This window comes from Panthera onca, chromosome A3 (assembly GCF_046562875.1).
Source record: "Panthera onca isolate mPanOnc1 chromosome A3, mPanOnc1 haplotype 2, whole genome shotgun sequence".
NCBI lineage: Eukaryota > Metazoa > Chordata > Mammalia > Carnivora > Felidae > Panthera > Panthera onca.
Genome location: NC_138341.1, coordinates 23,223,609 through 23,240,150, shown reverse-complemented (window position 1 = coordinate 23,240,150; position 16,542 = coordinate 23,223,609). Strand labels below are relative to the sequence as shown.

Below are 16,542 nucleotides of genomic sequence, written 5' to 3'. Positions count from 1 at the left end.
TGTAAGTTAAATCACTGTCCTGTAGTATATATTTGCTCTGTGGTACTGGGGTTAGGACTCCAAACCACATTCTTGCTTTGCCAGCTGCACGGCCAGTAGGCTCCACCAATAAGGGGTGCTAGAGGGAGACAAGGCTGGAGGAAGAACAAGGGACCTGTTCCTTCCTGTCTTCTAGTGTATATCAGCCCAGACTATCTTTACCCCAACAAGGCAATGCTTCTAGCAGCAGCTGAACCCAATATGCAATTTTTCCAACCCCTGGAATAGTCTCCTCCCCTCCTTTCAGAGACACTAGTAGTCAGCTAGAGCTCTGTCCTCAGAGGTCTGGACCTCAAGTCCATGGGGCCACTCCTCCTCAAGAGACAGCAGCATAGAAAGCAATACCTGTTCCTTAAAGGTCTGAGTTGCAGCAATAATCCCACTGCCTCCTTTGTTCTCTGGCCCTGGAAGTGGTGAGCTCTTTCCTGCAGTCACTGTTTGTGATACCTTGAACTTATTACCTCTATTTTAAACCTCATCAAAAGTTCTTCGTATTCTGACATATCATGAAGATTACGTTACCTGTCACAGCTATTAGCAAATATCACTATACACAATTTTAAATGTGGGGGCAGAAATATGTGCCTATGGTACAGATCCTATAGCATTATCCTGAACTGTTGTTTTTAATAAATCTCTAATAGTTTCCCCACCATCTTTTATATACAATATATGTCTGTGCACATACAAATATCTATACTTACTATCAATTTACTGTGTAATTCTCCTTTTACTGTACTGTATAATAAAATACTACCAACTGCTGTACCAAGAGCCAACAAGTCAATCTGGTTACTCGGTCCTATAGCTTCTGATTTCCTTTTTTTCCTCTGGGGACTTTCCTGGGGGAGGGGGAAGAAAAAAAGAAAAAACAATTATGTATTTCAGTACAAGACATCATTAATGCATAAATGCAAATGCCCACTAGACAACAAATGAAATGACTGCTACCAAAAGACACTTTAAAGACAGGGGTGGGGGAATTCACTCTCAAATGCTTTCTTTCTCACTATTTAGGGAAAAAAAAAAAAAAACTACTCCAATGAAAAGAAGAGCTTGTAAGTCTCAGTCCCTGCCTCCTACCTCTCTGGAAGGGAGGGAGTAAAGACAACAGGGTATGCTCTTGGTATTCTCTTAAAAGATCCATGCAGCCTCACTGCTGCTTCCACTTCTCAGAAATGAACCACTCCTGATAGGTCCAAGCCTCCACTCCCAAGCAGAGATTATAGACCCAAGCAACCAACACTTTCCCTTTTCCTCTCATCTTTCCTTTGTGTTCTACCTTCATTCCCAGGAGGGGACTCTAATGTTTTTATAAACACACATTTATTTCGGTTTCAGTCAAAAAAAAAAAATCACTGTAACTAATAGCTCACACTAGAATTGCTCTAGTGTGTGAGAATTAGGGTTAGTCAGAAAAGTTCCATGCAGTCTTGGTGATCCTAATGACTTAAGAGGCACAAGTTTCAATCTAATGTCTAATGCCACAAGACTTCTTTGATTTACTTCAAAAATAATACTAACAGCTCCCATATGCCAAAAACAATCAATGATCACATCACATCAAAGTATATTTATAATGCTGAAAATGTACCATTTCAGAACTTCTCTTCCATATGTTTTTTTAAATTAAAGCTTGCCAGCCTGTACTTTAGCATAAAGTGCTGAGAAAGCCATTCTTTTAATATAAAACATTGTTTTAATATAAACCACTAACCCTGGAAAAAGAACATATTCTCAATAGTGCAAGATCTTTGCTCTAGAGCAAAAACAACAGAAAATTTGCCCCAAAAGCCACCAACATAAACTATGATGTTACAAATACATAAAAAATATCAAGGAGGAGATTTATACAGCATTTTCCATTTTTTTGAGTTTTCTTATGGGGCTGTTACATTTGAAGAATTTTATTCATTTGAACACTTAGGTCACAAAAAGTAAAAAGATTTAACAAAAAATAAACTTTTTATATATAGAAAAAAATACACATTTTGCAAGTCCTGAGGAAATGTATCTACGTTAATAAACCCCAAAGAGAAGTTACAATTAAAAGCCAAACTATAAAAGTCTGATGGTCTTATCAGTAATTTAATTTGCTTAAAACACTGAAACCTTAGCACAAGCAATGTCCTATGTCCCACCTTCAGTTAAACAAATGTCTAAAGCCAAGTCTGAGTGATCCCGCAAGGCAGATGTGGTCTCTGCACAAGGTTATAAACACAAACACCTATTTCAGGCAAGGGCAGTGGGGGAAAGTATACCAACCTCCTACTACACCTCATCAGAAAACTCTTCTCTGAAAGATTCTAGAACTTATTTCTCCAACTCTTGGTTTTCCCAAATCAAATCAAAATTATCCACACTGAGGTTTCTAATGTGTGAAACATATGCTGGTCCAAATATGTATATGTGTTTTTGGAGATACGAATTTGCACTAAAAAGCACAAAGAAATTTTAGAAATTAAACATTAACATATTCAAAGCCCTAATTTCCCCATCAACAAAATCTGTATTTTGGGGAGAAGCAAGCAGAGACAAGTGGAGGAGCATCCACAGAACCTATGCCCAATTTTGAGGATTACTGGTCTAAACCTAAATAATAACACAAGTAACACATCTCAAAGAACTACTGACTCATGCATATTTTCTCTGAGTTGGACGATCTTTTTAAAAATCACTTCCAAGTTAGCAGGATGAGCATGTCTGAACAAGTCAACCAGATAAGCTTATGTAAGCAATGTGCATTTTAGTGAAATCTACTATTTTAAATACTACCCCATTACCAAATATTTCTGAACCCAAGAATTTAAAGCTAATATTTATGGATTATGATAGACCTTTGTCAGCATTTTCTTTCTGAACCTGTTGCTCCTGTGATCAAAAACTTCAATGATTCCCCAGAGAACAGTAAATCAATATAAACAACTTGTATTCAAAAGTATCTGCAATTTGCCTCCAACCCACCCTTTCCAACCTTATTTCTAATTCCATCTTTACATTACACCAATCACTAACACTTTCCCCTTTTGCTTCTGCTTTTCCCTGAACCTGGAGGGGTCTTTTCCTGCTCACCTCAATTTTTACCTGGTTAAAAATCTATCCATGCTTCAAGGTCCACCTCAACTCTCACCTCTCCACAAAAATCTCTTCTTTCCCTTAAGGCACACATCATACTGTGCTCTGCATTACAGACACTGCATATCTGAATTGTCCATTTCTTCCCTGATGTCTCAGTCATACTCAGTTTTACTTCCTCTAAAGTGCCTAACACAATGTCATGTGCACACTCATTATTTACATATAATTATATAAAGTAATGAAAAGGGTAGGCTAAAACTTTAATTCATATTTGTGATTGGAAAATTGGGAGTTCCTGGGGGTACCAGGAGTGAAGACGAAAAAAAATGTGATTTCTTACAGTCTTTTTCAATGTTGAAAGTCTGACTGAGCTAAACAATAAAGAGCAGCACCAATCTGAAAAAGTTTATCAACATTTGATCCAAAAGGCAATCAAAAGGCTGGGTGAGAGTGTCACCAACATATGTGCAGGATTTACAAAATCAAGACAGGGCAGATGTGAAAAACAGAGGAAAAAAGCACATCCCTTGATGAGAAGTCTGAATTTGACCAATAAAGCAATGACTTTTTAGACTGAGATCCCAGAGTAAGAAGAGTTTACATGGACAGCCAGTACACACACTCATAAAAATACATATATATAAGCGAAACAAGTTCCACAAAAACCATATCCTTTCCCAAGCAAAACACACTCTGATGGTCTATTTCATTTAACACTATCACAACCCACTAATCTGTCTCACAATCCACTAATGGATCAAAACTATTTTTGAAAAATTCTGACCTCCAGACACCAAAAATTATGCCGAAGTTTCAAGTTTCATTCTGCAATTAGTCTCCTACGCCTTTTCTTGGCCTATCTTACCATCATTTCTCTGGCAAATGTTTAAGTTTCATAGATAACAGTGAACAAAATGTGTGCATTTTACATATAATTACATACAGTCTTTATATCAAAAACACTTAAATTCTAATACACAGGAACTTCTATTCCTGTCAACAGGATCTAATCTGCAAACTTTACCTTGTTTTCAAGTTCAAATACTGGAGAGACCCTAAGATAGAGCATCATGCAGGAACACAACCAGACTGTACTACATCTCCAAGGGATGAGAATGGGAATACTCAGCTCAGATTCTTGCTAAAAACATTCTTAACGCTACTGTGCTTGCCCTGTCTCACAGCTGAAATCCATGTGTTTCGTTCAACAAGTACTAAGCTGCGTGAGACCATTTTAACTGCAGTGACAGCAAAGGAGCATAAACACATTTCCTGTGGTAGCTAACAGTCGACAAGGTCTGTTTCTTCAGAGCTGTACATCAGCTAGGGAAGGAAAAGTAGAGAAGTTTGAGAGATTTAAGGGGGCAATGAAATAGCAGGGTCAGTTACTAGGTGGCTCAGCCACTTCCTCCGTGGCTTTGGCATAACATCTCCGCCTCAGTTTACACACATACACCTGAGGAGCTGTAAACACAGCCATCTGTCGATAGTCCATCAGTCTGTCTTCTTGCACTTTGCTTATCCTCATTAGAGGTCCTCTTCCCCCAGGCCCCATCAACCAAATGAAATGCTCAGCTATATAACATGTACAAAAACCCTCCAAACACTACTGTGGCATGTGAAGTATTAGAATCATTCTGTGACCAAGAACAAGAAACAGCAATCCGATTTTTCTAAACATTTACGAAGTACTGCTTTAATTCTTGTAACCCAAGCAACCCAGCACCAACTCATTTTTCTCCACTCAGTAGTAATGTCACCAAACTTTGTCTTTGGGTGGCAAATTGCCAATCACTGAACCAGATACAAGATACCATTACAAAATGATTTACACTGAGGAATGTTAGCAGTAAATAGTAAAATGAGCCCATAGAGAATGCTAACTGAAGCATTCAATAACAATTAACATTTACTGAGCACTTACTACAGCAGTCATATAATTCTCTGAAGACTCTGAAAGGTGTGTGGCATAATCTCCACTTCAGGTTTGAGTTCCAAAAACGTTAACATGCTGGGAACACTGGCTTCAGAATAACATCCATTTCAAGCCTCATACTCTAATCCTCAAAGATGGGAAATGGAAGGGTTTAATAAGATGAGAACATCTTAAAACTTAAGTGACAAAGATCATAACCCAGGGGCCTGGGAGCAGAGACTGAAGCAGGTGCTATAAATCACTAATCATTTTCTAGCTTTAAAAAATTATGTGACTTTATTTTACCCCAAAACATGTGTGCGCATTCAAGAAAACTGCTTCTCCTCTCTCATCTTCAGTAAAATTGATGTTCTAGAAGGATACATCTCCAATATGACAAAGACTGGATGTCTCTACATTCCTCCAAGTTCTCAATTCTGTGACTCAAGATCTAGGGTTACCGCATGAGAAAAGCGGACAAGGAGTCAGAGTACCTCAACTCTAGTGGCCACAATCTCTTCTTTGGTTATTAAAGCTTCGGTGAAGTCACTTGAATTTTCTTAGTTCTGATTCTGTTCTTAAAAATCTTATTTCAAAACATTTCACAAAGTTATGTGGCTAAAACAAGAGCATACAGATAAAAGGATACTGAAGCCTACAAAAACTTTTAAGTAGCCAAACTCTCATTTTTCAATTAAGCCTTCCAAACTAGTGACTTGCTCAATGTGACAAAAGCCAAATTTGAGTTGAGTCCTGGGTATGAAACCAAATTCAGATATTTTTCTATATCAGACTGATATACATAACCTAAAACTACGACTTTCAACAGGAAATTTGTAACTAGGCCAAAGTTTTATTCCTGAGGCACAGAATGTGACTTAAGTCAACAGAAAATCAAAGGGGGGGTGAGGCAAAGAGGGATGGGGGCAGGCAACAAACTTCTGCCAACCTAATATTAACTATTTGTTGTAGATAATGGAGAACTAAGCCCTAAATACCTGAGTTCTATTTCTGTTTTTGGTTTTTTGCAAGTTGCTTAATTTTCCAGAGCCTCAGTTTCTTCTTCACAAGACAAAAAGTTAATCTTTCCCTGCCAGGACTAACCATACAAACATGAGATATCAATAATGACCAGTGGTTGTAGCACTTACATTATTCTAAATACTTAGGTGTTCTTAAACATGTTCACCTTCACAACCATTCTATGAGGTGGGTATTATCACCCCTGTTTTACCAATGATGAATCAGAGGTATAAAAACTACTGAATTACTATGAAGCCAAACCTAGATTAAATGTAAGCAGTAGAGCTTGGATCCATGCATCCAATCATTGTTCCAGATTTTCCCTCAGCATCAATATTGTCATCTCTTTATAGGACTGTTAAGATAGAAACATAGAAAATAATTTTGAAAAGGAAAATTATGCAGACTGCTCTAACTTTAACAATGACGCCTATGATTTTTTTAAGAGTCTGAGTTCACCTTAAGAGCCCCAAAAAGGTTTCTTTTAATAATCAACTAAAGTCACTTCATCTAGAAACTATGAAAAGCTACCTTAAGATCTGAAAAATACCTAAATATACTCATCCAAAGCATAGTTAGATGTACCCCTACTTTCAACCTAAACATTTAGCAGAAAGCTCCCCCACGGACCCATAGTGTCAGCTAAACACGATACCTGAGGCTTCCAAATCACATTAGAATGATTCCGTTTGACTACTCTATACCTGTAGTACCCACGTGCATGTGAGTTAGAGCAGACGTAGTCTAGTGACTAAACAGTGAGCGACATCTTACCTGAGATGGGGCCCTAACAGTGAAAAGCCTTCCCTAACTCGGCAGTGTCCCATCTAAAAAAACTTCACCTGGACTGACATTCATTAAATTAAACCGGCCACTTCACTTTATCTCCACATCCTATAGCAGACTTCAGACTTGGTTTTAAAAGCGTGTATAAAGAGGAATTGAGATGTTAAAAATAAAAAATCGTATAGTTTCAAAATACTGAGAATGGAAACAAACCTGGGAAAGTCAAGAGTTTCAAGAGTGAGAGTCCCACACACTGGACGTGGAAGAGAACACGTGGTGAGCTGCACCCAAGGGTTGGGGGGGGAAGGGGGGGTGTCCGGAAGCAAGGAAACAGACTCACTCATTCCAATCGCCTAAGGCAAAGCCGATGAACTAGAGGAATCGGAAAAGAACAGTACAGTCCCAAGGAGGGACTCTGTCAAAAGCCAAGACACTGAAGAGCACATGTTGATGCGAGAGGCTTGGCAGAAGCAAGCCGCCCTGGGGGACCGGGGGCCTATGCGAACATGGCGGCCCCGACGACAGCGGGGCGCGGGGCACAGACCGCATGGAGTCAGTCGGTGGGACTCCAGTCAACGGCCCATCGGATCCAGCCGCGCCCTCTTTCGCTACCCTGCGGACAGGCCGCACACGGGACTGGCGAAGTGGATGGAGTCCGCGCCGCCGCCGCCGCCACGCTCTGTGCCTCCTCGCCCCGGGCCTCGCAGGGCCGCGCGAGCTGCCGGGCCACGCGCCGTGGGGCCGAGGGTGCACCTAGGCCGAGCCCGGGCGGACGCCCGCCCCCCGCCGTCCCGCCTGCTTTACCTTGGCCTGCAGCCGCGCTGGCGCCCAGGCCAGGCAGGTGCAGGTACCGCTGAGGTGCGCGGAAGGCACGTACTCTTGGTGCAGCCTATTGTTGGCTGTCTCCCACACTCGCAACTGACCGTCGGCAGACGCCAAAGCGAAGTAGGCCTGGTTCAGCGGGGAGAAGGCGCAAGGAACCCCTGCCGGGGACAGGGGGTCTGCAACACCACGGCCGCCCGCCGCCATTGCTGCCCTGGCTCCGCGGCAGCCACGTGTTCGTCTGTGCGCATGCGCACCGGCGCGGGGCGGGGCCTGGAGGGAGGAAGTCGGGAGGAGGGAGCGTAGACAGCCGAGGGAGCGGCTCCTCGCGTCTTGAGCAAGCGTTGGGCGGACCCAGCCTGTGGACGGTGGCCCGGAGGGCCCAAGGCTAACTTATGCTGCGGGGGAGGGGACTGTGGAGGGACGTGACCGCAGACTGGAGAGCGGGACATTTCTTTTCAAAAAAAAAGAAAGAAAGAAAAAGGTTTGGGTTTGTTGGGTTTTTTTTAATTATAACATGATTGAACTCAATGTTTAGATGAAATAATCACATAACTCCATGATTGTGACATTTGTTTTCATTTTTTCTTATCCACTTCCACGCTGTAATCATGTGCACACATAACACACGTAATTTATTCAGACATCATAGTGTAAAAGTAATGGTAGGAGCTGCTTATTTCGTCAGGATTAATCCCATGTTACTACATCAAATAGACAATTTGTAATGACTCCAGAATGTTTCAACAAATCAATGCATTCTAATTCAAGAAATGCCAGATATTATTCGGCCCACACAGCTTATTGCCTAGAGGTAAAGACAAAAAACACCACCTTCAGGGATATAGGGAGACTCTAAAGCTTTACATTTCTTAAAAGGCCTCCTGGCCTCTGGATGGAGATGTTAGCGGGGCAAGAATGAAAGCAGACACACAATACAGAAGGACACTGGTGGGCTGGACTCAGATGAAAGCAGTAAAGGTGGGGAAAATGACCAAATTCCACATGTAATCTGAAATTAGAGCCAACTAGGTTTGCTAAATGATTGCAAAGGGTAAGAAAAAGACAGGTGAAAGATGATTCTAAGGCCTGAACAAACTACTAAATGGTGATTCCATCAACTGGATTGGGGAAACGGGTTTGGTTGGAGTGGAAATCAAGAGTTCTGTTTTGGACAGTTAAGTATGATATGCCTATTGTACCTCCAAATAGAGTTGTTCAGGAGGAGCTGGCTATAAGAGAAGATCACAGAGATAGAAGTTTGGATGCATTAACATACAAATGCTTTTTGAAACTGTGGGACTAGTCAGAGCATTTTGGGTATAAGTGCAGATAGAAAAGAAAACTTAGCCCCAAAATGTGCCAACCTTTAGAGGTCAGGAAGAGGAGGAAGATCCAGTAAAGAAGATGAAGAATGGGTAACAGGTAGGATGAAAGCCCAAGAGAATGAAATGCCCTGGAAACCAAATCTTTATAAGGATTTAGGAAGCAAAACTGATCAAAAACATGTCAAAGATTGTAAGATGAAGACTGAAAACGAACCAAGATTTGGCAAGATCAAGGGCGTTGGTGACTTTTCAAAAACAGTTGAGGGGTGCCTGGCCCAGAAGGTAGAGCATGCAACTCTTGATCTCAGGGTTATGAGTGCAAGCCCCACGTTGGGTGTGAAACTACTTTAAAATAAAATCTTAAAAAAAAAAAAAATCCAATAGGGGCGCCTGGGTAGCTCAGTCAGTTAAGCATCAGACTTGAGGGCTAGGGTCATGATCTCACGGTTCGTGAGTTACAGCCCAACTTTAAGTGAGTTTGAGCCCTGCATCTGGTGAGCCCAAGTCCCACTTGGGTGAGCCCCGCTTCACGTGAGCCCTGCTTCTCTCTCTCTCTCAGCCCCTTGTGGAATTCTCTCCCCGTCTCTCTGCCCCTCGCTCACTTGCACCCTCTCTCTCTCTCTCTCTCTCTCAAAAACAAAACAAAAGCATTTGGGGTGGGAGACTTAGTGTAGAGGGTGAGAAAGAAAAAAGGAGGTGAGAAAGTGCAGAAAAGGGATTTTCAGAAACGTTTTCAAGGACTTTGTTGTAAAGGAGCATATATGAATCTGTATGAAGAAAAGTCTGAGCTAGAGTTATAGATTAGTCACAAATATACAAGTAAAAATAAAAGCTTATTGTGCACTCACCATATGTCAGGTACTATGCTAAGTATTTTGTGTGCATTAATCCATTCAGTCCTCACAACAACCCTAGGAAGTAGAAACTATGAATATCTCCATTTTTCAGATAACAAAACTGAGGTATAGAGCTGAGCAGTAAAGGAGGACTTGGATTTCTAACTAAGTCATCTTTGAGTATAAACAATTTGACCCAATGAGACTATATAAAACTCAGGTCGATGACCCTTCAATACCCAAAATATCATTCATTGACCTCCTCCTTTTCAGGGATCTTGGCCTCTACCTTACTTACTCTCATGGTCACGTCTCAGACCTTATCATTACAATAGCTGCACCCCCTTCCTAATCTCAATTTTCCCACACCACTCTCTAACCATTAACTCCTATCTTTCCGTAAGGCTTGCTCCCTCCAGCTCCTTAATGGCTGCTCCTTCCTCTTAATTTATATTTTTATATATTTTTAATTTTTAAAAAGTTTTTAAATGTTTATTTTTGAGAAAGAGAGAGACAGAGTGCGAGCAGGGTAGGGGCAGAGAGAGGAGACACAGAATCTGAAACAGGCTCCAGGCTCCAAAAGCAGGCTCCGAGCTGTCAGAACAGAGCCTGACATGGGGCTCAAACCCATGAACCATGAGATCATGACCTGAGCAGAAGTCAGATGCTTAACCAACTGAGCCACCCAGTTGCCCCCTTAATTTATCTTAAAGTCTACGATTACAACCCTCAAATCCCTTGCCTCTTTCCCACATCATAGTCCTTCCGTGGTAAAACTGCAAACCTGGTAAAACCTAACTCTTCCCCCCCAAAGCAACTGAAAGTAACTAGAGAAAAGTCACAGCCACCTATTATGACTCTTATGCACTTTAAATTCATGGTCACAAGCTTCACATGGGAAGTCAATGCTGCCACGTTATCAATTGTTCCCGAGTCCATTCACACTTCCACTCTCCTAGACACTAATTCTTATCTTCTCCTACCATCTCAAAACTCCATCCTCCTTGCTCTCAGTGGATGACTTTGCTTCTATTTTTTGAGAAAATAGAAGCAATCACAAGAGAACTTCCACAAGCTTCCAGTACCACAAACTCTAACTGACCTGTGTTCTGTCACTCCTGGCACTATGGATGAATTGTCCATGCTCCTAGCAAAGGCTACCCCTCCACATAAGTTATAGATCTCATTATTCCAAAACGTCTTTCCTCTCTCTACCAGCATTAATCTTACTTCTCAACTTAATCCTTCTCATCAACATATAAACATGCTGTTATTTCTTTCTTCCTAAAAAATAAAATTCCCTTTACCTCACTTCCCCCAAAGGCACTGTCCCAATCTTTTCTTTCCTTTAAAAAAAAAAAAAGTAATCTAATTTTCTTAATCTCTCTCCTCTGATTTCTCTCCTCTAACGGGATTTTCATTTCAACCCATCACTATGCCAAAATTCTCAGTAAGGGCACAGTAACCTCTACATTGCTATATATGTGTCCATTTTAAGTCTGAATCTCATATGACTTATCATCAGTATGCTTGTCTTCCGTAGCATCACACCCTCCTGGCTTCCTCTTGCTTCTCTGGCTCCCCTTCTCTGTCTTCTCTCCTGGATCGTCCTTATCTCCCACTCTCTAACATCAGGGTGCCTTGGGGCACTTCTTTACCTGGGCATGTGACTTTCCAGAATAAAGAGTACATTTCCCAGCTTTCTTTGCAAACTGTGAGACCATGTGACTATAGGCCAGTACAAAATGTCCTTAAAGTGACAGGGGTTGCTATTATTCATTGCTTTTTTTCCTTCTTAATTCCTGGAACTCAAATATGATGGCCAAAAGTTAGAGCATCCATGATGGAGTTTGAGGAGAAAACGACATGCTAAGAAGAGCAGAGCAGCAAGATAGAAGGATCTAGAAACCCTGAAGCATGATATACGCTCTGGGCCACCTTGCCTGGACTTCTTTTATACAAGAGAAAATTAAACTACCCTGCTGTTTAAACTACAGTATTTTGGGTTATGTCATACGCAGCCGAACCTAATTGTGCTCATTCTGTTATATCCTTTGCCTTGGCTGATGATACCATCAACTATCCAGTTAGCCACTGGAGAAAGTCAGAAAGCCACCTGTTACCCAGTCCCACATCTCACTTCTACCCAAACACATATACATATCTGATCAATCATCAGATCCTATTTTATCTCTTAAATAATTCTCCATTCAATTTCCTCATCTCCATCCAATTCTACCACTTCTGTTCTTATCTGAGCCTTATATCTCCCACTGGAACTGCCACCACTGCTTGTATTAGACTCCCTTTCTCCACGCTGGTCTCAGTGGTACGATCTTTGTAGATTATTAACCTGGCCATTCCACTTCTCCACTTGAAACCCTCCACAAGCTTGCTGGCACCTACAGAAGAAACTCTATGCTGTTTAATATATATGGATTACAAGACAATCTGTAATCTGGTCCCTGTCACCCTCCCCAATATCATCATTCACTGTGGATGGTCTCAAACATCACTAAACCCTGACCTGCTTCCGGTTTCCTGCCCTTATCATTCTTGTTATAGGTCCTGCTCTTTTGCTCTGCCTGTAATTTAAGCTCTTCTAATCCTCTCTCTGCCCCAATTCCAGGCCTTCATTGAACTTACTAACAATTCAACGTTTAACTAATTCTTTTTATCCTACAAAGTGATAGATCCTATCAGTCTCTAATCCTTAACAGAATATTTGCAAATCTAGTCAGCAATATATAAAAAAGATTAAAGACCATGATCAAATGGGATTTATCCCAGGAATGTAAGGTTGGCTTAACATTCAAAAATCAATAACTGTAATATACCATGTTAACAGAATAAAGGATTAAAAATGCATGATAATCTTGAAAGATAAAGAAAAACATTTTTTGATAAAGAAAAAGATTTTAACAGAATCCAACACCGATTGATAATTAAAAAAAAAAAAAAAACTTTTAACAAAGTAGGGACAGAAAGGAATATCCTCAATCTGATAAAGGGAATCTACAAAAAACCTACAGCTCACTTCATACTTAATGATGAAAGATTGATGCTTTCCTCCTAAGATTGAAAACAAGTTAATTCTGTCCATTCTGACCAATTCTATTCAATATTTACTGAAGGTTCCACCTATTGCAATAAAGTTAATAATAATAATGATAATACCATCCAAATTGGAGAGGAAAGAATAAAAGTATTTTTATTCACAGATAACTTATAGAAAATTTTGAAGAATCCTCAAAAAATTCTAAAACTAATAAATCAATGTAGCAAGGTCTCAAGATACAAGATCCATATAAAAATCAATTGTATGTCTACATTCTATCAATAGACAATCAATATTAAATTGAGAATTACTCCATTTGCAATAGCAACAGAAAAAATACCTGGGGGGAAAATGAACAAAAGTTCAAGACTTGTATTCTAAAAAGTATAAAAAATTGCTGAGAAAACTTAAAGGAGACCTGAATAAAGGGAAGGACGTTGCATATTCATGAACTCAATAAACTCAATATTGATAAACTCAATATTGTCCAGATAGTAATTGTACTCAATTCTCTCTGTAAATTCAATAATCCCTACAAGAATCTTATCAGGAATATTTTAATGCTTATTTATTTTGAGAGAGTGTGCATGCAGAAGGAGCAGAGAGAGAGAGGGTGAGAGAGAGAGACAGAGAGAGAGAATCCTAAGCAGGCTCCACACCGCCAGCACAGAGCCTGACACAGGGCTTGAACTCACAACCACTAGATCATGACCTGAGCTGAACCCGAGAGTTGGACACTTAACCGACTGAGCTGCCCAGGTGCTCCTTAGCTGGACTTTTTGTAGAAATTGGTAAATTAATCCTTATATGGAAATGCAAAGTGAAGCAATTATCTAAAAGAAAAACAAATTGGCGTACTCCTACTACCTGATTTCAAAATTTAGAATAAAGCTACAATATCGAGACAGTGTAAGAACTTTTAAGATGTACTCTCTTAGCAACTTACAAATATGCAACGTAATATTAACTATTGTCACCATGTTGTACATTACATCCTCAGGATTTATTTATTTTATATCTAGAAGTTTGTATCTTTTGACCTCCTTCAATTGACTCCTTCAATTTCTAATACACAACAGTATATCCTAGAGGAGTTTTACAGAATCCAGATTCAAGTTCAGCAGCAACAGGGGGAAACACATGAAAAAGCAAGAGAAAAGCAGTTATATTCTCAGATTTAGATACTTTATGTTTTGCTAAAAATCAGTTTTAAAAAAATCATTAACTTCAGCTGTTCTAGTAAAAGCTAAGTACATGTAAAGATACAGAATAAAACATACAACTATTAAATATATTTGGACAATATTTACATGCTGAATTATTTAGTATAGGCACCTAGGTATCAGGGCTGCTGTTTTTCTCATTTCCTACTTTCTTCAATCATTTATTCAACAAATATTTATTGAGGGCACATTGGGTTCCAGGCACTATAACAGGCAATGGAATTATAATGATGAGTTAGACACAACCCTCTCCACAATCTTATCCTCTAACTTCAGAAATGGTAAATAAACAGTGATCTTATTTAATCTGACATGCACAATGCAGGGTTTGGTCTAAAGACAGGATATATACCAGGAGCACATAGGAGAGTCACTTCTCCCAGTGTTTTGGAGTTATTATAAGCCACCATTCTGGTGAGGTTGATACCTGAAGGATGAGGGAAAATTATACAAAAGAGAGGAAAGAAGCACACTCAAAGAGGTAGAGGAGAACATTGGTGGAATTAGAACTGATGGTCTAATTTGACTTGAGATTTTAAGATGTTAGCCATCAGCCACAGTACTCCTTGAAAGCTGTTTGGACTTTAAAATAATTGCCTGACTAAATGACACTGGCCTTATAAATATGAGTTGATGATGCCTCACTATAGTTTCAGAGTACAGGCTGACAGTTTCCTAGGGAAGATGGAAGGAAAGGGAAAAGGATAGTCAAAAAGAGAAAGGCACGCATAGTGACTTTTTGAGAGCTTAAATGCTCTGAAAGATCATCAATTAATAAGGATTAATTGTATTTTTCAACATATGTTAATGTATTTCATTAGATGTGTGTACAACAAAGATTTATTACATCGTGTCTTATTCAAATAGTAAAAAGGGGTGCTATTTGCTTTTTACAGTCTATGTTAGCAATCAAAGATATGTAAACTTATTTCCCACATTCTGTCATTATATCTTCTTCTTTCCAAGCCCTACTCCTTCTGAGATAACAGCCAAATACAATTTAATCATCTTTAAGAGATAATAAAGCAGGAATGATAAATTTTAAAACCATTAGTAGGGCTTAGGATTCAGACAGTGCCAACCCAGGCCCTCATTTGGGAGTAATAATAAAAAGATTTCTTAAAATCATAGAAACTTTCTTAAAAAACATAGGTGGGTGCCTGGGCGGCTCAGTCAGTTGAGCGTCCAACTCTTGATTTTGGCTCAGGTCATGATCCCAGGGTCATGGGATGGAGAGCAGTAAGTGGGGCTCTGCACTGAGTGTGGGGCCTGCTTAGGATTCTCTCTCTCCCTCTGCCCTTCTCCCTCCCCGCCCCCCTACTCTCTCTCTCTCAACAAACAAACAAAACAAGAAAACTTCCTTAAAAGCAAATCAAAACAAACAAATAAAAAACAGAAGTGAGACGAACAGTTGGGGTGGAGGGTCAGAGCAGTTTCTTTATTCATTTTTAGGACTGAAAGAGAGAAACCTGATAATGGAGTTTGTGGTGGCTGATGTTTTAGAAAGCACAGTTTAGAAAGTTTTAATTTATCTTCAAAAGCAACAAAAAGACTTCTTTTATCAAACTGAAACTGAATTCATAGCCTTTTGAGCATATTTTGACTTGAATTCTAAATTCAATTGTACTGTTGACCAGTTTTTGGGAAGGGGTGTTACAGTACAAAGAGCGTGGACTGCTGAAGCAGACTGACCTAGGTCAGAAACCCTGTCATGCCGCTTGTCAGCTTTGGGACCTTGCCCAAATAATTTAACCTCCCTGGGTCAGTTTTCTTATGCATAAAGGAGGAATGCTTATTTCTAACACAGTGCTGAATTAATAAACAACTGAATTAATAAACAAGTTAGTGACATTTAATGTCAAATTAGACCTTGGACTCCAAAGATAACCTTTTCCTGGTTTTGTTTTGGTTTTAGGATTAAATAAATTTATTTTTATTTCATTCTTTTGGGGTAGGGTGCCAAAACCTGAATAAATGATTTTTAAAGAGATCCAATAAAAAAGAATCCAAAAATCCAGTCGATGTTTTGTGTTTTTTTTTGTTTTTTTGCTTATACAACAGAAATTTATTTTCTCACAGTTCTGGAACACATAGGCCAAATTGTGGGCAGGTTTGGTTTCTTCTGAGGACTCTCTCCTGGGCTTGTAGATGGACATCTGCTGCCTGTCTAGCTGGTCTTCCCTGAGTTCCTGTGTTCTAATCTCCTTTTCTTGTCAGGACACCACTCATAGTGAATTAGGTCCCACACTAGTGACTTCATTTTAACTTAATTGTTTCTTTAACCTTATCTCCAAATACAGTCACATTCTGAGGTACTGGGGATTAGGACTGGGCTATATGAATCCTGAAGGGATTAAATTCAGCCTGTAATACCCCTGTACCCTACAACCCTATTTTAGCAATGACCTTTTCCACCCTTAAAGATGATTCTACT

The 16,542-nt window shown here is 39.8% G+C and overlaps 1 protein-coding gene across 1 annotated transcript in view; it reads right to left on the bottom strand.

The window, feature by feature from the left end:
- WDR43 (WD repeat domain 43) overlaps positions 1-7,918 on the bottom strand; it is a 46,494-nt gene extending 38,576 nt beyond the window's left edge. Inside the window, exons 1-2 of the mRNA XM_060651713.2 lie at positions 7,646-7,918; positions 744-881 (exon numbers count right to left, since the gene is read on the bottom strand). Of these exons, the coding sequence (XP_060507696.1) occupies positions 744-881; positions 7,646-7,870 (363 nt within the window). The 5' untranslated portion in view covers positions 7,871-7,918. The remainder of the gene's footprint in view (positions 1-743; positions 882-7,645) is intronic.
- Positions 7,919-16,542: the final 8,624 nt, after the last annotated feature.